General features: G+C 38.3%; 1 protein-coding gene across 4 annotated transcripts in view; it reads left to right on the forward strand.

Moving 5' to 3' along the window:
• Window positions 1–22,539, forward strand: part of DROSHA (drosha ribonuclease III) — a 107,433-nt gene that overhangs the window by 76,093 nt on the left and 8,801 nt on the right. For all 4 annotated transcript variants that reach the window (XM_006907113.3, XM_006907114.3, XM_015585734.2 and 1 more), the window contains 5 exons: window positions 740–842; window positions 2,558–2,628; window positions 8,089–8,133; window positions 9,824–9,981; window positions 11,001–11,106. In XM_006907113.3, the coding sequence (XP_006907175.1) occupies window positions 740–842; window positions 2,558–2,628; window positions 8,089–8,133; window positions 9,824–9,981; window positions 11,001–11,106 (483 nt within the window). The remainder of the gene's footprint in view (window positions 1–739; window positions 843–2,557; window positions 2,629–8,088; window positions 8,134–9,823; window positions 9,982–11,000; window positions 11,107–22,539) is intronic.

A 22,539-nucleotide genomic window follows, 5' to 3' on the forward strand; every position in this document is an offset into this window, starting at 1 on the left:
TAGGGATAGAACTCAAGATAAAGAGAAAATATGTGTAAGAGGAGAGTAAAATGAAGCTGGAGGTAAAGTTAATCAACACAGACGTATTCTTAAGTCCTATACATTTTCTAGAGCTGGGCCACAAATTTGGCTCTAAACTTGTCTGAGGCCAAATTGAAAAGGAAACATAATTCATTACAAACAGAGCCCTTAAAATAAACCTAGCCCATTGCTGAGATCTAACTGAGCCTTCAGAAGGATGAGTCTGGAGCCCTCATAAAGGAGACGCAAGTACAAATATATAGGGACTCCAAAATCCTTACCAAATAGAAAAAAAGATTTAGAGATATGAGACATTTTGAAGGGTCCCCATTTACCACATAAAAATCTGTTTTGTATGGTACCAGCATCATCAGTACCACATAAAACTCTGGAATCAAAAAGGTTAACTTTAGGCTGGGTTTGTGTTTCCCTAGACATATTGCATAAACTCAAGGGCCCCTGATCTTTTAGCAAAGTTTTATTCCAGCTTGGGCTATTGCTTTGTCCGAACTTGGACTAGAGTTCATAGAAGTCTGCTTGGGGAAAAGCTAAGCTTTGTCATATGTAAGGACTCCTGATGAATGGTAGACTAAACTTTCTTAATATACTGACATAGGCCTGTTATTTGTAGCCATAATCCTTTACCCCTAGGAGATGTTGAGTTATCACAGCTATGATTTTGCCAAACTTTTTCTTTTTGTCATTTTGAATTTTGTAGAAACTTGAACTGGATCGATTTATGCTTTATGCCCATGGACCCGATCTTTGTAGAGAATCAGACCTTCGACATGCAATGGCTAATTGTTTTGAAGCATTAATAGGTAATTTTTCTTTTTATAATTTAGTTTTTTACATGTCTAAAATGTCTGGAGAGCACATAAAATTCAGTGTGGAGACTTGGGACATAATGACTTGTTCCCAAAGCATGTGAAGTCCCTAGAGTAATACCTACCTCCTTGAAAATACTGTGTTTTTTAAAATTCTGGGGCTTGAGTCTGTATAGCTATTATTTATTCTCTTGAAGCAAGAGTGATACAGACACTTTACTTCCCTACTCAGGTGCTTTACTTCCTCAATTTCTTTTTTTTTACTGTAACCAGAATACAGTTAGCTATTGGTATAGGAAAATTATGAAGAGTTAATTAGCTTGTGATTGCCAGCATGCTTTACAATGGAATGTTACAGTGGATTGACACTTCCTTGATTTTTTTTTTAGGTGAATGATTGAGTACATTTTATTTTTCAAAGGCCTTTGTACTTCCTTATCAATTTTGCCCTCTTTTTTTGCAAATGAATATAAAAGCTTCCCATTATAGTTTTATGCTGATGATGGTAGCAAGAGAATGTTTAATAATTATCCAGTCTTTTCACAGCTTTGTCTCTTTTGCACGAATATGTCTTATTTTCAGAGCGTTTGTCACATGGAATTACTGTGCTCTGTACACATAATATTTTTGACACTTAGTGTTACAGTTGGTTCCAGAGCCAGGCAGATATGCTCGAATTCCCTCTTGCATCATTTATCAGCTCTGTGTCTAGTTATTGAATCTCTGGGAGCCTCAGTTTCCCATCTATGACATGGAGATAGTATTACTTCACAGAGTTGTCATAAGGATCTTAATATCCAATCCTGGTGGCATCCAATCCAGAGCAAAGTTTCATTTTCTTAAACTCTTCCCCCAAATCATGTACAATGAGCCCAAATCCTATAAACCTTTTCTAACATCCTCTTACTGAGGCACCCATGAAGGTGAAGATAAGAATGTGAAAATGGTTCACATGGTGCCGAGAGCATAAATGACCCCGAAAATAACTACTATTATTACTATCATTATTATTGTTGTTATTATTATTATTATTACTATAACTATTGATAAATAATAAATGTATTTAGTCATCAAAAGCCCTGGTGACTAAGTATCTTAATATTTTACATGGAAAATAGTCTTTCTGAAGACAGATATGAAAATATGATTTCATGAATATATGACCACCCTACTCCAGAGTTATTTGATATGCAATTAAAATGTTACTACAGTACTTAACTGGTTGTGATTAATGGTAAATGCATATAGTGCTTAATTATCTCAAAAGTTTTTAAATTAATTATTTCAAAATGAAAGGTAAAGACTGTCCTGATTTTTATTTGTGGAAGCCTTTTGTGATCTGAACCCAGGTTTTATTTATGGTCTGAAACATAAACTCTAAATACAGAAAAGAAAACAACGTTTTTATAAAGTCATTTGTGCATGGTAAGGTTCATACCCATATCTTTCATGATAGTTCATATTTGGCCTCTTTTACTTACAGTATTAGATTTAGACTTTAGTAAATTGAATTTTGTATTTCAGTCTCATTTATAATATAAAGCATAGCTAAAAGAGGAAAAATGCTACCTTTAAAACAATTGCTTCTGATCTTGTCGCTTATTTCCGTGAGTGAATTCTGGCTTGCCTTTTTGCTTTTTATAGAGATATGTAATTTTCTCCGAATATTAATGCAGGCTTCCTTTGGGCATTCTCACCCTTTTATCTAGGAGCTGTTTACTTGGAGGGAAGCCTGGAGGAAGCCAAGCAGTTATTTGGACGCTTACTCTTTAATGATCCGGTATTTATCTCGACTCATTTGATTTTTCTCAGTTACATATCATTACAGAAGATGTTATATTAATTAGTCTTTGTGCTTTAAAGAGAGTCTAGGAGGAACAAGTACATCAAAAATAGCTCATTCGACTCTTTGCAGATAGGAGAGGTCTGTGGACATGGACACTAGGAGATTGTCTTCTACCTAAAACCTTGTCTTTCTTCAGGGTCACTTGTAACTGAAATACAAGTACAAATATAGAAGGACTTTGCTTTATTTTGAAGTATCTTGAAGTTAATTATGATTTTCTGTTGTAATAATCGTTGGGTACCTACCCCATGCAGGCTCAGTTGAAGTTCTAGCCTTTTGGCTTTTCTGATTATGATTTGTTTTTATGTAAATTATGTGGACTAGATAAATGTATATTTATTTTCGAAAGGCAGTTCATAGGGAGTTTGTGATAGGGCTATGAATAAAGAGTATGGAAGTACTTTTTTTTAAAAGCAAATTATAGTTTAAGAAAAAATGATAGATTCTGAAATAGTTTCTGTTGTTACTAAAGTATTAAGCTATGAAAATTGCTAGAGCTACCTTTTTAATCCTACATGTAATAGAGCATATACTGGATGCTTTTTGTACCAAAACAAGTCAATTTAACATTTAAAGGGAGAGGCAGCTCTGTATTCCAAATTGAAATGTCATTATAATTGAATGAAATAGCCCTCATGGAGCAATAAAGAACATAGGAAGCCCGTGTTTTAAGCTTTTGTGCAACCTTCAGCTTAAGTGGCTGTCAGATGTTATTACTGTATTACTTAGGATAGTTTAAAAAAAGAATCAATAGCTTTGAAAAATGGGACCTAGACAATATTCATATCTGAGGGTTTGATTTTTTTTTAATCTGTTTTTTAGAGATATGTGACGATTTTATATTTCTGAATTTCTTTCTGAAGGGAAAATTATCTACAGATGTTCCACGTTCCCCATTTTGTCCTATACCTATAAACAAGTGTGCATCTTGACTTATATCTGTAGCAGATGGCATGTATTTTAAGTCCTTTTCTTAGATCTTAAAATATCGTTGTTCTGGCTTTTGTTTTTCGTTGGCTATTTCAGCAACCTCTTTACTTTGTATCCCACCTCCAGTCTTGCCTTTGCGTGCCCCCTCATTCCTTGAACTTGTCCTCAACCCCCACTCACTCCCTGCCTCTTTCTCCCTTCTTATCTGCATTCTCCATCCACTCCATTCCTCTTTTCCAGAATTCTATGCAGCTTTATACACCTTGTGTTCTTAATTGCATCTGTTTTTGTTTAGATTCTTTTCTCTCTTTAAACTGCTTCTCTCCCACTTGTCTACTTAGCAAGCTTATCTTCAATTTCCAGTACTGAGCACAATGCTGCATGTACAGTATTTAATAAATATTTGTTAAAGGAATGAAATGAATAAATGACTAAATGAAAAAGCAGAGTCTGAACATTATCTTACAGATGGCACGGCTGAGATTCGGAAGTCGTCTTATTATGCCTTTATGAATTGGAACGAGGCTTAGTAATAATAAGGTCTTTCCACTTCAGCATGTTCAAGTGCACACACCCGGCCATTCTAACTCATTTGACATCTGCATATTGGTTTACATCTATTAGTTGTAGTATGTGAGATGTTGGTGAACCTTTGTACTTTTTTTTGAGTAATGGTATTATGAAAGTCTAATCAGCCAAAGACAGCCAGGGGTAAACCTGTAGGCCGGCAAAGTCAGAATTATTGACTCCATGCAGTGAGGGAGGGCACTACAAGAGGGAGGCGGGCGTCCTTTCTGAGGCCTAGGCTGGTCCTCACTGATGCTGAGGAGGGCCAGGGAAGCAGGCATCAAGTTCTTGGTTGGCTGCCTTGACTGGCGCTGGATTAGAATAAGCAAGGGATTAATTTGAGATTGGGTGCTGTCAGAAGCCAAGGGCAGTTTAGCAACTGAGTGTCCCAGTAATCTTTATTCAGGGGGTTAGGACAAAGCAAGTCAGAGGACACCACTGGCAGGAAAGCAGAAGTCCCTGAAAGACAGGTCGTCTGACGTTTTATGGCTGCTGCCAGACCTTGAAGGAAACAGTTCTCTCTCAGCTTTCCAGCTGGCTCTTTTGGTGTCCTCCTTCCAGCCCTGGGAGGAATCAAGGAAAGATGAATCAAGAAGTCCCTAAGACTGTTTATCTTTCTCAACCTGAACTGATTTTTAGTCTTTCAGCCCCAGACAGTTTTTATTGGTTCTCTGTGTTTGGATTCATGTAACCTTTCACAGTTTACCCAGTACATTCAGAGCCATTGTTGCAATTTGATCATCCCGACGGCTCTTTTAGAAACAAGGGAGTGATTTCTGTCTAATCTTTTCTATTTTCTCACTCCCTCTATCTCTTTTGGGGAGAAGGGAGGGGGATCTTCAGACGTCGGTCCCAGTGTCTAGAAATTGGAAAAAATGTCTTTTCAGATTGCGGCTGGGCAGATTCTTTGGCTGTTTCATAGACAAACAGGTTTAGTATTTGAACTCATCACTTTAGCCCCCAAACATACTTCTTTCTTTTTATGATGTAACCAGAAACCTTAGGATCTTCTTTATCCTTAAGCTTTTTTCTTCCTGCAGCCATTCAGTTGCAAACTTCTGTCAAATTAGTTCACTCTTGGCCATCCTACTGCTATATAATGTTTGTCCTTGTCACTCACTTGAAATATTTAACTGGTTATCATTCCCCACCACTCCAGTCTATCATTCATGCTATATTTACTGTTGTCTTCTTTTTAATGCACAGATTTAATTATGGTCTTTCTGGTTTAAAATCTGTGAAATTTTTAAAATTTCTTTAGTGACAGTCAAAGTCTGTACTATACAACGTTGCATTTAATAGTTTTCATAATCTGATTCCTACCTATTTTTTTCAGTTTCCCTTCTTTTTACTCCCTCTTTGTGCCATTCTAGAAATTATCTTTTTTAATTTTTAATTTTTTTAAAGAATACTTTTATATTCAAAGTAAAATTGAGAGGAAAGTACCAAAATTCCCCACATGTGTCTAGCCTTCCTCATTTTATCAACAGCCCTGACCGGCGCTGTACATTTGTTACAATCAATGAACAGTGACACATATAATCACATAAAGTCTGGAGTTTACTCTAGGGTTGACTTTTGGTCTTCCACATTTGTGGGTTTGGACAAATGTATAATAACATGTATGCCTCGTCGTAGTATCATACAGAGTATTTTCACTGCACTCCATCCTCTGTGCTCTGCCTGTTAAAGGTTACCCTTTTGTGCCTGTGTACTTCAAGACATACTATTTGTGTATTTATGGTGCCCTTTTTGAAATTCTCTCCCTCTGCTGACTTACTTAATTCCTCATGTTCTTCTGGATGGATCTGAAGAGTCACCTTCTCTTTGAAGCTTTATCTGACACCCCCAGGCACCATTTCCCTGGCACTTAGTATATATTGTTATTATAGAACTTATCAGAGTTTATTAAATTATACTTACTTACCTTTTACTTATTCTTCTCCACTAGGCTTCTTTGAGGAGAGAGATAGTGTCTTATTCATCTTAGTAAGCTCATACATAACAGGTATTCAGTACAAACTTGATGTACAAGCAAATGTCCCAATAGTCAATGATCATTTTCCAGAAGAGCAAACTGAAGGTAGAGGCTTTGCCTAAGGTGCTTAAGCCAGTAAAAGGTAGAACTGGAATTCCAGTCTAGATCTTTTCCAGGAATTTTTCTTGGACACCAAAGTGCCGCAGAACCTTACCTTTGTATACAGGGTAGATTAAAGGAAATGGAGGCAGTTGAAATAGTTGTGAGGCGTTATTAATGCTGTTAACACCAAGATGGGTGGGAACAGACATCAAAGGAGAAATCGCAGCATTTTTGAATGTAAAACACAGGGGCAAGGAAAAAGATGAATCAAGAAGTCCCTAAGAATTTTGAGCTTTGGAGATTGGAGTTGGTTAGAAGAGATAGCTGTTTATCATTACTGTTAATATCATCATTATTGATAGTAGCATTTTCTATGTACCAACACTGGGTTTCGTGCTTTGAATGCATTGCTCGTTGAGGCATCAGAGAACACTTTGCAGTAGGTAGCATAGTTATCTTTATCTTAATGCTCAAGGAAATGGAGGCTGAGTGAGGTTATGTAACTTGCCAGCATGGAAGCAGGATTAAACCCAGGCTGCCTGACTCCTGAGCCCGCCTAACACCATACTCCTTAGTTTAAGGTTAAAGATGAAAAGTTATTATTCGGGTGTGAGGTAAAAGATACTCATTAAGGCACATAGAGTTATGAACTTGTAGCTTAGATGAGAGGTCAAAACTACAGCAGAGCTGAATGCGTCATCTAAACTGAGGTTATAGTTAAAGTAGTGGGAACGGGGGAGCTCTCCCGAGGAGCAGGTAAGAGTAGGTCAGGTGAGAGGCTGAAGTCTGGTAAATGTTCATTTGGGTGTAGGAGGAGTTAAAAAAGCACTGAGAGAACTGGAGAAAGTTGCAAGAAGGGAGTGACATTCAGTGTAATTCATGCCACAGAGAATTTAAGGGAAAAGTTATTGAACTGGTTAATAGAAGTCCTTTAAAATGCCTTAAAAGAACAGTTTGATATTTAAGCATTTTTAAAAATATTGGCAAAAAAACCCCAAAACCCTAAGTGTATTTTATTAATAAGATGCAAGTTTTACAAAAATATCAGGTATTTTATTTCACTTTGTCATCATCTGTGTCACAAGTGGTAATAATTTTTTCTATACTTCTCCCCACCCCAAATTAGAAAAATATTGTCCCCTCTTTTTAAAAACATCAAGGCCACAAAGAGACTCTGAAACTTAGAACTTTCTCTTAGAACTGAGAAGGTTCTAATTATAACTGCCTCTAGATTTAACTCAGTGGATAAAATGATGTACTGGGTTTCTTCATAAAATTCACTTATTCCCATATTTCAAGTAAACATTTGTAGTGACCCACAGTAAAAGGGTGGTCTTATAGATCTAAGAGTTTAGGAACTAGATATGAGATGTTTTCCACTCCATCTTAAAACAGCTCATATGGTAATGAATGAGTACCTAAAATAAAGGACATTTGAGATGAGTTTTAATTACAAAAGGCACAGCTGATGCACATTTCTGGGGAATGGGAAACTGAAAAATATGATTAAAACGGGAGCTTAATCTTTCATATTAGATTAAGCAAATCTGTAACTTAGTTTTAAAAGGTGTCTTTGACTCCTGGGGCTGGGGGTGGTTCTTTTCCTCCCCAGCTTAATAGGCTAATTACAGTCACTATAGGCAGTTTGAGTGGTGAGTACACTTAAAAAAAATTAGTTTGCTAGCACTATTGAATTTGCAATAAGTGGAGTCAGCATCTGAAATAGTTCAGCATTTCACATAATGGCATTTTATTTAGTACTCTAGAGTGTGTTAAGTGGCTCCCTTGAGCATTAAAGACATCACTCCATTTTCCAGGACCTGCGAGAAGTATGGCTCAATTATCCTCTCCACCCTCTCCAGGTAAGTGTGACCTCTGATCTGCAGCCAGCGTTATAACTGGGTGTTCATGTGACTTTAGTTTGCCTTTTTACCCGCTCCTGCTTTTGTTCTTAGTTTCCCTTCACTGACATTTTGACTTTAAGCTAGATGTCAGAACTGGAAAACTTTGGAACAGATAGTACGATGATCTTATACGTTGCATTTTTGTGGTCTGGGATGGGTTAGGGAAGCCCTGAGACATGTCTTCCCTTACAAGGCAGGAAGACCTATGTGTGTGGCTGTGGGTTGGTCCCTCCTCGTCTCCTAAAATGTGATATTCAAAGCCTGTGTTGACTCGGCATATATCTATGTACCTGCTGTTATAGAGAAAATAATATGGAACAAGTGTGGGCTTATTACAAAGTAGAACAAATACTAAATTAACATTGATAAATTGTAACCTAATTTGGATCTTAGAAATTGATGGCTTTGCTTCAGATTGCATAAAACATATTATAAATTAAAATTTTAGTTTAGTGTGATAACTTTTTACTCAGGATTTCGGAATTTAAAAGATCTACATATGACATCTTTTCCCCTAGTTGGTTTAAAAACTTTTACTATTGTTTACTTTGTAGATATACATTTACGTGTATTTATATAATAATAATCACTAGTGACTGACCTCTTATGAGAGGCTTTACAGTAATAAATGGCATTAATTCAAAGTACCTTATAGATATATTATTAATATGAAATTGCGCAAAGTTGTTGAAAATGTTCATCTTAATTACACTTTTTGGGTGGCTCCATGGTGTAGTGGTTAGCATGTCTGTTTTACGTGCAGAAGGTCCTGGGTTCACGCCCCAGGTGGAGCCATGGACCATACCCCGGGTGTGCCAGGCCCTGGGTGCACCCTGAGCATGTGGGAGGAGATGCTCTGCCTTCAGAGATCCAATTCTTAAGGGGAAATGGCAACATCCATAGGTCAGAGGTGGAAGTTGGGGGAGGGGGTGGGGATTAATGAGGGGAAAAAAAATAAAAATAATTACACTTTTCATATTTGTTCTCTGCTAGTTGTTAAAGTCTCATTGTTATGTGGAGCACCTACCTAGTGGTATAATAATCTCCACTATAACCTGAATCCAGTTTTAATGATGCTCATTTGCTAAAATAGATTGGTCCCTGGAAGACACATAGTGGGCAAGTTACACTAATGCAGTGGTTCTCAAATGGCAGTCCCCAGACAGCTGCATGCCCATCACCTGGTAGCTTATCAGAAAGGCTAGTTCTCAGTCCTTACTCCAGACATGCTGATTCAGAAACTTTGGTGTAAGGCCTGGCTGTGCACAGGTAACAAGCTCTGCAAGGGTTCCGATGAATGCTAAAGTTTGAAAACCACTGCGTTACTAGATAGATATATACATTCCTCTACCAGCAGTTTTTCAGCTTGCCTCTTCCTTGGAGAGTTAGTATAATACTTGGGATTAGAACAATCTGTGTACAGTACTTGGCCTTGAAATTTGATAGAAGATTGGAAAATATTATTTGAACCCTTTTTAAATATTAGGTTTGTTTGCCCTTCTAAGGGATGAGAAAGGGATGTTTTATTTGCATTTCAGAAATTTCTACCCATTGGAGAAGGAATTTACAAAACACTATCTTAGAATTGATAATTACTCTTGTTACCCAAAACTGCACGTAATTTTATTTATTTATTTTTTTCCTATAGCTACAAGAGCCAAATACTGATAGACAACTTATTGAGACTTCTCCAGTTCTACAGAAACTTACGGAGTTTGAAGAAGCAATCGGAGTAATTTTTACTCATGTTCGACTTCTGGCAAGAGCATTCACGTTGAGAACTGTGGGATTTAACCATCTGACCCTGTGAGTTAGACTTACTCATGCAGTCCCATTGTGACTATTTAGACAGGCAGTCCCATACCTTTGCTGCGTGCCCTTCAAAGGAATTGGGATTTCAAACATATTTCTAGGAAATCATGAGATGGATGAGTAGCCAGACACTGGTGTGGACCAGGAGATATGCTCCAAACTAATATTTTTGGTCTCATTGTTGTGCCTCTAATTTCTTTATAAAGTATAAGAGAAGTGTGAAGGAAATAAAACTTTTTTCTGTAAAGGGACAGATATTAAATATTTTAGGCTTTATAGGCCATGTGGTCTCTTTGTTATGATTCAGTTCTGCCATAGTAGCATAAAAGCAGCCATAGGAAAAATATAAATGAACATGGCTGGGTCCCAGTTAAACTGTGTTTATAAAAACAGGCCATGGGCTGAATTTAACCTTCCAGCCCCTGCTCTGGATGAATGATTTGAAGATGAGCTAATACGATAAGAAAATAACCAAAATGTTATTCTTTTGCATGTTGTTTTTTATTTAGTTTTTGGCTCCCCCTCCCCCAAATCAAATATTTAACAACTTTCTTTAAAGAGCCTTGTTCTTAACCTGGATTCCAGATTTGAATAATGGAGTATATATTTCTATACAGAGGTAAAGATCGAGCAAAGAGAAAGTTTAAACCTTTTTGCTTTGTTTTGTCTGTAATGAGATTGTCTATGCAAGATTGTTGTTACAGATGCAAGATGTCGTCTGTACTATATCTTTCAATTGATACTCCTCAGCTTCTCATCAGGCACTGTTTTCCAGTCTTTATTTTAGCAGTTGTTTAATCCTTAGATAATACTCATTTTTACTATTTTTTGAAATTCAACTTATATTGACTCATCTCTTTTCAATTGAGGGGCCTTAGGGAATCTTATTTAAATGTTTTGTGCTTTAAAGCAAGATGAACATATTGCCTTTTAAAATCATACCTTTAAAAAATTCTTTTTTTTTTTTTTTAATCTGTAAATTGACCTCTTTACATTGATGTTTCATTTTTCAGAGGCCACAACCAGAGGATGGAATTCCTAGGTGACTCCATAATGCAACTGGTAGCCACAGAGTACTTATTCATTCATTTCCCAGATCATCATGAAGGACACTTAACTGTGAGTTTGCGTTAAATCATTCCCTCCAATAAGATTACTGTATAATAGAGAGTGAAGATTAGAAGAACGAAATATCTCTTTATGAAATTTATGACTTAATTCTTGGCGATTTTAGCATCCATATCATATGGTTTTATTCATTTCATTATGTATAGTATATACAAAGCAATATATGATAAGAACTCATTTTATACTTTTTCATTTAATGATTATCTATTCTGTGCAAGATCGGGCTAGGCTTCAAATAGTAGTTGACACCTAAGGAGTTTAAAAACTATTAGAAGTTTCTCCATATAGAATTTAAAGCAAAATTGTCTAAGAACTCAAGAAAGATGGTCTGATTTGGCGTTTCTGTCAATAGGACAAAATTTTTGTAAAAATCTTTATTATAACAATATAATTAGTAATCTTGTTGGAATGAAGAGAGACAAATTTTATGGGGGGAAAAAACTATTAGAAGTTAAAAATGTAAGTAAATAACTACAACTTCTCTCTGTCTGCCTGTCTTCCTGCCTGCCTACCTACTTACCTACCTACAGTGTGTGTGTGTATGTACATACGTGTACACTGTAAAAAGTATGTCAGTAATATAACTAAATACAAGGGAGAACCATGTTAAAATATAAAGAGGGATAGATAACGGCTCATTGTGCTGAAGAGATAAGATTTCTTTTACATGTGGAGTTCCAAGAAAGCTTCATGGATGTGATGATGTTTTAAGCCTTTAAAGATAGATGGGATTTGGCCTCTGGGAGTTAGACGGAAGGGATTTCTATGCGAAGGTATTCTGCACATCGAAACTGCCGGAATAAGAGCACAGCATGAAAAATTAGAAGCTAGAGAGGCAGTAGGAACTCAGTAGTTTAGCTAGACTATGTGAGAGTTGAAAGGGACTTAAAGAAACAAGGTTTGATTTATGGACAAAGTAAAACAGCCCCCATTGCTCTCACTTTTTTCCCATTTTTAAAACTTTTTTGAGCTTTTTATTTGCTGTGTACTGTTTTTATTCTGTGAAACTGATCAATAATATAACTGGAATGGTGAACAAAACATATCTGGAAGCCAGTCATGATCTCTTGAGGCACAGGGAATAACCTTTAAGAACTCCCTCTAGAACTGGGCATTGAGAAAACAGATGCTTTATTGGGCAAAGAAAAGTACCGAAGTCCCACCATTCTGTGATTTTGCATTCTGCGGTTTAAGTTACCTGAGGTCAACCTCAGTCTGAAAATATTAAATGGAAAATTTCAGAATTAAAATAAGTTTTAAACGGTGCACGGTTTTGAGTAGCATGACAAAATCTTGTGCTGTTTCACTTCATCTCATCCAGATGTGAGTCATCTCTTTGTCCAGCATGTCCACAATGCATATGCTGCCGGCCTGTTAGTCACTTAGTAGATTGACTGCCATGGTATTGCAGTGCTTGTGTTCAAGTTACCCTTATTTTACTTAATGATGTCCCTAGAGCTCAAGAGTTGTGATACTAGCAATTCACATATGCCAGAGGAAGCCATAAAATGCTTCCTTTAAGTGAAAAGGTGAGAACAATAGATAATATGAGAGAGAAAGCACATTTATATAACTTTTATTATAGTCTATAACTTTTATTTTATTATTAGATATTATTATTAACCTCTTATTGTGCCTAATTATCAATTAAATTTTACCATAGGTATGTATGTATAGGAAAAAATGTGTGTATGTTTTTGTGTGTGTGTGTGTGTGTCTGTGTGTGTGCGCGCGCGTGTGTAGTTCGGTAGTGTTTTCCTGGTTTGAGGGATCCACTGGGGATCTTGGAAAGTATCCCCGTAGACATGGGAGGACCACTGTAGTAGTACATTATAAGATATTTTGTTAGTGCACACTTTCTTCTTTATTATGCTTGAAGCAAATAATAAGTTTTTAATACTTTGCATCTGTACAAATTTTATGCATGTTTTGCTTTGAATAGAATTGGATCTTATCTCTGCAACTGTGAACCCTGGAAATAGTTTATATGAGAAACAAATATTAGAATTAGGAAGAATATGGTGACTTGGCTATGTTTAGACATAATTTTTCAGCAGAATTTCTAAGCCCAACAAAATATGGTCCTTGCATTCACTTGCTCGATGAATCTTGTGCTCCTGTTGTGCCCTATGTAGCATTATGGGAAATCAGCTGTACTCTTATTCTAAATTGAAGTTAAGATTAACAGAGTAATTAATATTTAAAGTTAGCTGCTTTTGGATGGACAAAAAGTGTTTTCCTCTTTAGGTAACATGTAATTCTTAAGAACATATAAGCATATACCAGAAATAAACTGTCTGGTATTTTGCTCTACATTAGGGAATCAATAAATGATCGTTCAGTATTTATTAGAGAATAGACTTCATAGCTGTCAGAGTATGTGGTTGGTCTGAGAAGTGCCCAAATGAAACCAGACGGCTTGAGGTGTAGTAATTCATTTTATTGCCATATAGAGGCCACTGTTGGAAATGTGTGACTTAAATACACACATTTAACCCTGTGTTCCCACAAAATTAATTGTGAACTCTAGGATTTTGTGAAGATGGGATGTTATAGATAAGGAAGTTCATTGCTTCCCATCTTAGTCACTACGTACATCTCCCCACCCCAGATAATAAAACCAAAACTCGGGAAGTCCTGTCCAAGGTCTAGATAAAGGTAAAACCAGGGCTGTGATAGGGACTCCAGTTTTGTGTTCTCTTCAAAATCACTTCAGTGCCATAACTGTAGTTTTATCCAAAATGTGTTTATCAGCCTTGCTGTCTTAAAAATAGACAATTTCGAATAGCTTATTAGATGTTAAATGATAAAATTAGGATATGATGATTTTATTAACTGTATTCACAGAAAGCTTTGGTAGAAATTAATTGGACAAACTGATCTGCTGGCAAAACAAGGGCGATCTGTCATCAGTTAAATACATATTTTAGAAAGTCTTAGCTCTCATCAGCATCGACATGTTGCTCCCTCCCTCCTCTGAACAGTCTCGCATTGGTTTCCTTCTCCCCTCTTTAACTGCTCTTTCTTAGCTTCCTTTGCAAGCCCATCTCTTCTATACAGCCAATTAATATTCCGGTGTCTAAAAAGCTCACTCCTCGGCCATTTTCTCTTCTTTCTAGAGCCTTTCCGTGGCAGTCATTCCTATGTATGTTACCAGTTTCACACAATAGGCAAATGACTTCCAAATGGACCTTTCTGGTACCATTTCTTTTCTGAGCTCCAGTCCCAGCTGCCTTCACAGCATCTCTACATTGTCTAAGACTGAACTCAATTTTGTCCTCTCCCCTTTTGTTTTAAGTTTATTGGGGTAACATTAGTTAATACAATTATATAATTTTCGGGTAATTTGTAAATTATAATTTGACATCTATATATTCCGTTGTGTGATTACCATCCAGAGTCCAGTTTTCTTCAGCTAACATATATTTGATCCCCTTTACCCACTTCACCCTTCCCCGACCCCCCTATATTTGACCCCTTTCCCTTGTCTACGTCTTCCTTCTTCCCCCACCCCCTACCCTCTGGTAACCACTAGTCCATTGTCCATGTCCCTGGGTCTCTGTTTGTCCTGTTCATTTGTTACTTTTAGGTTTATATCCCACAAATAAGTGATATCATGTGATTTTCAACTTTTTCAATCTGGCTTGTTTCGCTTAGCATGATTATCTTGAGGTCCATCCATGTTGTTGCAAAATGGCAGTATATCATCTCTTTTTATGGTTGAGTAACATTCCATTGCATATATGTACCACAGCTTCTCACTCCGGTTGCTTCCATGTCCTGGCCACTGTGAATAATGCTGCTATGAACATCGATGTGCAAATATATTTTCGGATATGGGTTTTCAAGTCTTTGGGGGTAAATACCCAGTAGAGGGATTACTGGATCATACGGTAGATCAATTCTTAGTTTTTTGAGGAACCTCCATACTGTTTTCCATAGTGGCTGTACCAATTTGCAGTCCCACCAGCAGCGTATGAGGGTTTAAGATTGAACTCATAATCTCCTACCTGGGTTCTCTTCCAGTATTCCCTGAGTAATTGAATGGCAGCATCACCCATCCAATGTGGCAAGCCAGAAACCTAGGAGTCCTCTTTGATTCCTCCCTCTACCTCCCTTCCCTACCTGTATTCTAGAACCATTCACAAATGCTGACAATAGGACTCCTTCAGTAACTACCTCGTCCTGATCACCCAAATCCTTTCTACCAACTTCTGTCACCTGGACCGCTTTAGTAGTATCTGCAGGGCTGTCAATATGTTACAGGATATGATTGACAAGAGACCCAGTCAGGAGGGGTGACATTTATGAAAATGTAAAAGTTAGGAATCTTAAGGTCGTGTTTATACAGAACAATGCAGCATGCTCAGGTTCCCCACTGAGATGCAGGCTGCTATTTGAAAAGCTGGCCTTTGCCCTTCTCGTGGGCAGTTTTATACTCTCCCACGATGGACATTGTCTTGGGCGGAAATCCTTCAGGAGGCCCAGGTCCCAGGCCTGTTCACCAGGTTCACAGCTTCCTACCCTGGTCTTTCGTGTAAACTCTTGTTCCTTTCCAGTCTGTTTTTCATGCTACAGCCAGTGGAGTCTTTTTACAACAAATCTCCTGTGACCACAGTAGCCATTCATCTTTAATGCACTTTGGTTGTTCCTCTTCGTCTCCCTGACCTCTCAATATTGGAATGTCCCAGTTCTCAGACCTCTCCTTTTTTCTGCTGACTTCCTCTCATGGCTTTGAATACGTCTGTATGCTATTTCCTGATTTATGTCTCAGCCTTTACTTCTGCCACTAACTCCAGACTCATATATCTAATATAACCTATAGAGATACTTGAATATCTAGATATACAGATATACTGGAATCCCTAGTTGGATTTCTATTAGGCTTCTCAAATATAACATGTCCAAAACAAGACTGATTTTCATCCCAAAACCTTTTCTCTAGATGCTCTCCATATCAATAAGGATCATTGCATTCTTCTGGTTGCTCAGGCTAAAAATCTTGGCGTTATCCTTAACTCTTTCTCTCCTGCTATACCTCTCAGCCGTTAGCATATCCTGTTGATTTTACCTTAAAAGTTTGCCCAAAATGTGACCACTTTATACCAGCTCTACTGTTATAACCCTGGTCTGGGCCCCTGTCTTCTTTCCCCTAAATTACAGCTATAGCCTCCCAACTGGTTCATGCCCCCATTCCTCAGTCTGTGTTTAGTACCTAGAGAAATCATTTTTAAAGGGAAGTCAAATTACAGACCTTCTCTGTGTAAAACCTTCCAAAGATTTCCCGTTCCAAGGGTGAAAGACGATGTACTTACCTCTAAGACCCTGTGTGACCTGCTTTCCTGCTGCTGTCTCTGACTCTGTGTCTCCTAGACTCTTCTCATTGGCCTCTGTGTGATTCCTGAGGAAGCTGAGCACCCCTTTGCATCGGGGCCTTTACACATGCTATGGCCCAATCCCTCACCTTCTTCAGGTCTCTCTTCAAATGCCATCTTATCAGCGAGGCCTTCTTTACCCTACCCTCCTTAAATAGTGACCTCTTCCCTTTGACCCTAGTTCCCCTCACCCAGCCTGGCGCCTCACCTCCATCTTATCCTTTCTTTTTCTCCTTAGCACGTGCTATATATTTTACCTGTTTACTGTCTGTCTTCTCTCATCAGAGTGGAAACTTCATGAGGGCAAGGGCTATTGTCTGTTTTCTTCATTCTTGATTTCCTGGGTTCTCGGAGAGTCCCTGGCATATATATCCGTGCTCAGCAAATATGCTTTGAATGAACGAATGGTGGTTATAGCCCAGTCTAATGCTCTTCAGATGTTCTTTGGATAGTGACTAAAGAACAAGCCAGGCATTGGGTGATCTGGCCTGTCCACCTGCCTGTCCTCATGGCACATATTCTTCTTTTCACTCTGCACCTCTGCACTGGGCTGCTGTTCCTCCAAGCCCCCTGCTGTCATCGGGCTTTGCACAGGCTGTTCTTCTACCTGGAGTCCATTCTATTTCCATGTTCTCATTTGCCCAGTATCTCCTACCTTTTCATTAGATGTCAGTTCTGACGTGACTTCTGGATGCAAGGGAGACTTGCTCTGGTGGCCCCCCAGTCAAGATTTCATGTTCTTTTCCTTCCTAGTACGTATTTCAGTTTGCCTATCCCACAAACCTGGAAGTTGTTTCTTTGGGAACATGTTTTTATTACTATATGCCTGGCATATGGTAGGCTCTCAGTACATATTTGATCAGTAAAGGAATGAGAGTTTTTCAGGCAGCTAAGTCGTACAGAAAGGAAAGTGGAAGTTCCACTGGAGGGAAGTGGCACTTTGTTTTATGTATAAGGAAAGAAACTGAAAACTTATTTATGAATGTCTAAAGATTAAAATTACTTTAAAATTTGTGGAGGATTACTTATTCCAGTTGCATTTGTTGCGGAGTAGTGGCCAATTATTCATTATTGTAATTAAAGATGATACAACTACAGTACTTCACATTGGGAGGCATTAGTTAGCTTTGAGCCATTCCCATACACGCTGATTTTATGGAGAATAAGGACAGTTGAACAAATGAATTTGTGGTTTTCCAGTTTTGAATGATGATGGGGAAAAGCATAATGTGTTCTGTAAGTTGGGTATTCAAAAAGGCCTAGTTTGGAAAGAATGTCAGGCTTATATAATTGTCCTAGGAGGACGAAGTTTGAATTGGGATGTAGAAGGAAGAGGTTCTGTTCCACAGTTTTGGGGGAAAACCTACCCAGTAGAGTCAGGGCAGATAGTGAGAGGTCAAGGAGCGTATACTCAGACCGGAAGACCTGCCCTGCCATACTTTCGAGTTTTCTCTATTTCATTCTTTTCTCTCAGCCTTTACTATAAGCTACTGAGCCAAAAATAGTAGGTAATCCCATAACTACTATGTGCAAGGCACTATTCAATGGTGCAAAATGAACTTACAGAAGTTTTCATTTTTAGAGGAATGTTTTGGTTTAATAAGAAAGCAAGGATTACAGATATAAAGTTTGAGAACCAATGATCTAATCCCTTCCCGATGCCTCCGGACAGCACTAAGCATAAATCATTCAGATAAATGACATCTTATTTATAAGATCTCCTTGACAGGACAGATTTCACAGTCTCCTGGTTGAAAATTTCTCCGTCACTGGTATCATTTGGTTCTTCGTATCTGACCTGCATTCTGCCCGCTAGCATTTGTGTACCTTTTCTTTAGTTACCGTGGGAAATGGAGACCATCTGGCTACCATTCTTGGTATAATAGACCTGTGCGGCACATCACTGTCACTTTTAATAATACATTCTGCTTTCATCCCATGTTCTTATATTAAAGTCCTCTAGATAATAATCACAGTCTACTTATTTCACACTAGGTGGCCCTCTTTGGTAGCTCGTGTCCCACAGCTGTGCTTTTCTCTTTAGAATTGAGAGTAAAGAAAGTAGTTGAAGGAAGATTGCTAATCTTTTAAAAAAAAACATTAAAGTTTCTTTAAAAAAAAAAAAACTATAAACCTTTTTCTTATTAAAATTTAAGTTTTAACTGATTTTGAAAGACTACTGTGCAGAGATAATAGAAAACATCCTGGATTCTCAAAGTCGGAATTTGCGATTTGCGGCATTTATCCGGGGCCCTGCCATTGCGTCAGGGCCTCAGCAGCCCTCTCTCTTCTCAGCTTTCCAGAGAGCTCCAGCTCCAGCGTTCTCCACTTTTTCTTGCGATTTCAAATGAATTTTTTTTGGGGTGGGGGAGGATTAAAAAGAAAGTTAAGAACCTTTCCATTGGTAAAATGGAAAACTTTGAGGACAGTGAGTGGACAGCTGTACGGACATTCTGCATTGAGGGTAAATCCAGAGGAATTCCTAGAACTTTCTCTAAACTTTTCCGTATAACCGAAGAGCAAGCGTATCCTGCCTAGAGATGAAGCCATTGTGGATACCAACAGCAGCAAATGTTTCTTATGTGTGTATTATGTCCCACTCATTGTACTTAGATTGTATATTCATTCACTCTAATTCTCATTACTACCCTCTGAGGTAGGAACTATGTTTTCCATTTTATAGATGAGGAAACAGCCTTAGAGAGATTTAGTAACTTACACAGGGTCGCTTAGCCAGAAAGTGGTAAGGCCACAGTTTAAACCCAGGCAGCGTGACACAAAAATCTTCTGCTTTTTACCATGTATCCAACATAAGGCATTGTCTGCCAAACAGTCTAATAACTATTTCATGCCCAACGGGTACTTCATGTTTGTTTTCTAGACTACTAAAAAATAAAAAGTAGGTTATTTCTTCTTCGTAAAATAGAATTTATAGCATCAACATCTGTAAGCTGTTCAGCCTCGTGTCATGTTCCATTCACATTCATCCACCAAAATGATCTTTCTAAAATCAAAAACTTACTTTGCCACTATATCACCTGAAAGACTGTCTCTGCCCATAGGCCAGCCAGCCCCATCTGCATCAGCTCTTCCCCACTGAGCGTGACTTCTCCAGTTCCACTCAGTAATAATCACCTTGTTGTGTCATGGCCCCTTGCTTCTGCCAGAGCTGTTCCCTCTTCCTGGAAAACCCTTTCTCACTGTGTTAGTCTGTTCAGGCTGCTATAACAAAATACCACAGACTGGGTGGCTTATGAGCAGCAGAAATTTATTGCTCACAGTTCTGGAGGCTGGAAGTCCAAGATCGCAGTGCAGCATGGTTAGGTGAGGCACTCTTTTGAGTGCAGACTTGTCATTGTACCCTCACACGGTGGAAGGGGCTTGAGATCTCTCTGGGTTTTTTTTTGTAAGGGCATCAATCCCATTCATGAGGACTCCACCCTCATGACCTAATCACCTCCCAAAGGCCCTACCTCCTAATACCATCATCTTTAGGAGTTAGGATTTCAACATTTGAATTTTGAGGGGACACAAACATCCAGACCATAGCACTCACCCTTCTCTCACTGGCAGACTCATTCTTTTTCAGTTCCGACTCTGTTTACCAGAGTCTACCTACATGATTTTTTAAAAAATGCACATGTCTGGGTTGCATCTCCAGAAATTCACATTCCTTTGTTCTTGGAAGAGGTTTGAGTACCACATCTCTAAAGTGCCTTATAGCACTTTATAACAGCTAGGTCAGTGAGCCTCTGGAGCATTTTTACTCAGGAGTCAGGTCTTCCAGGCGGCCTTTTTAGAAGGCTGGGATAGAGGAGCACCTGCACGCACCGTGCCTCCGTGCCATCAGCGGCGGCTACCACAGGGTGTTACAGTGGCCAGTTTGTGTGTTGCTTCCTCTAGATCTTAGCAGCCCCAGGAGGGCAGCAGTGGGGTGTTGATCATTTTGGGATCTTCAGCTATCAGCACAGGGCCTGGCTGAGAATTGGCCTCCAAAGCTGTCACACTGACCTGCCTGCGAAACTTAAGGTGGTTTTCCGCCTTGTGACCCCCTGTTGATCCCGCTTATTGTAGCAGAGTTCAGCAGAGGCCGAGGAGGGAGGTTTCCATTGAAAGAAACTGCCATTCGGACTTTCTTGTTTAGGTAAAGAGCAAGGTCTTACTTCTTTTCATCTCATCTTCTGAATTTAAACTGACTCTAATGATTTATAACTTCCTTCTTTCCCACTGACATTTGGTTCGGGCTCTGAGTTTTGGGAAGAACATAAAGATCTCACTTTCTGCTGGCCACCCTTCTTCTTTAAGACCCGTCAGGGCACATTTAAAGAATACTGGAAGCATTTCTGTTCCCATATTCACTGCTTTTCTCCTTCCCTGTCAGGCAGCATTACTGTACAACACCGAGTGGAGGACCTTGACCCTGAAAGGTGGCACCTGGGGCCTGGTGACCAGTGACGTATTGTGGCTTGTGTGCACTCACGTGCACATCAGGCTTGTTGATTCTGAGGCATGAAAATCTTTGTATGTGCAGCCTAAAAATATTAGCGTTTTCTCCTCTTACCCAAAGCATATGTTGAGAGAACCCTCTTATCCCCATGGCCTCTACTTTGAGAACCATTTTCCTCCCATTGGAAATCCAAACCAAAAAAGATAGCTCCCGTCCAGCTTAATTATTTTGTAATTACAAGATATTAGGCTGTTGGGCTCCCTATTGGTTGGGTATTATTCGCTAGGTCTTTTTAATTTTGAGCTTCTCTGTGGATATTAATTTTAATGAAACACTATATTGAAGAGAAATTAGAGTTAAGGGGAAATGGGAGAAGGAAGCAAAGACAAGCAAAGAATAATAGTCGGTAACTCAACAGCAAGCGTGGCTTATGAAGATCAAGTTGTAATTCTCCTTCATGAATCATTGTCAGATAAATTAAGAACATATTGTTTCTTATTTATCTATTGTCAAGGATGCAATCTCAGGCATTGAGAATAAATCTTGATTTTCATAAGCTCAGTTGACACAGGAGCCACAGAGCATAAAACTCGCATCTAATAAGCAGAGTGTGATGTGGAACGGAACCAGCATGATTCCTGCTCCCTCGCCCGGGTGTCAGGGGTGGATATTCCTTAGCAGCGAGGAATTGTTGTCATAGACGGAGATTTTGTTACATCTGTTATAAGAAAGTTCTAGTTGTGGGTATATTATTTTCCCAAATCTTAGAGATTGGGGGCAATTATTTTCAGCCTTTGTTTGGTGAGCATTTTTTCTTTGTATCTTCCCTCTTCCCTGGCCTCCCTCCTGGCCTCCTCTCTTGAGTGGTGAGTGAGTGTTAAATCCTAAACCAGGAACCTCTTCTGTGAGCTGGTTGCATAATTTTTATGTGCTGTGTCATGTTACTGCTCGGATAGTATTTGGATGACTCTTAGCTTACTAAAATTCCTAGTAGAAATTTTTTGTTTGGAATTCCTGAAATTGAAATATGAAAATTATATTTTCATTTGATTAAAGATAAAGGGTCTCAGTTTGAAAAAACTATGACTCAGGATATATTGTAGAAATAGTCAAAATAATAAAAGTGAAAATGTAGTAAATAATTTGTTTTAAATAAATATTTACTAAAATATCACTTTCCCAAATCCTATAATATCAAAATTAGCAGCAATGCCAGTGTAACCTAAAGCTTATCTAGACTTTTAAAAAGTGCTCCTTTAAAACTAAAGTACAATGACAGAAAACAGGCTGAGTTCGCCTGATGGGAAGTGAATTGTTTTTATTGATTGCATAGGGGCACAGGGAACTTGTTTGGTGTGATGGAAATGTAGAAGGTTGTCAAAACTCATCTAACTGTACTTAAAATGGGTGCATTTTATTGTATGTAAATTATACTTCAATACAGTTGATTTAAAAAAAACATTTAATGCTTCTTCATTTAATAGCATTAGACTTAATGGAGGCTCTGACCGTTAATCATAGCATCCTCTGCAACACTGATCACTGCTACTAAACAACCAAATGAACGTATTTAAATGTCAGTTAGGTGATAAAATCCAGGAG

Source organism: Pteropus alecto, unplaced genomic scaffold, assembly GCF_000325575.1.
Source record: "Pteropus alecto unplaced genomic scaffold, ASM32557v1 scaffold152, whole genome shotgun sequence".
Lineage (NCBI taxonomy): Eukaryota > Metazoa > Chordata > Mammalia > Chiroptera > Pteropodidae > Pteropus > Pteropus alecto.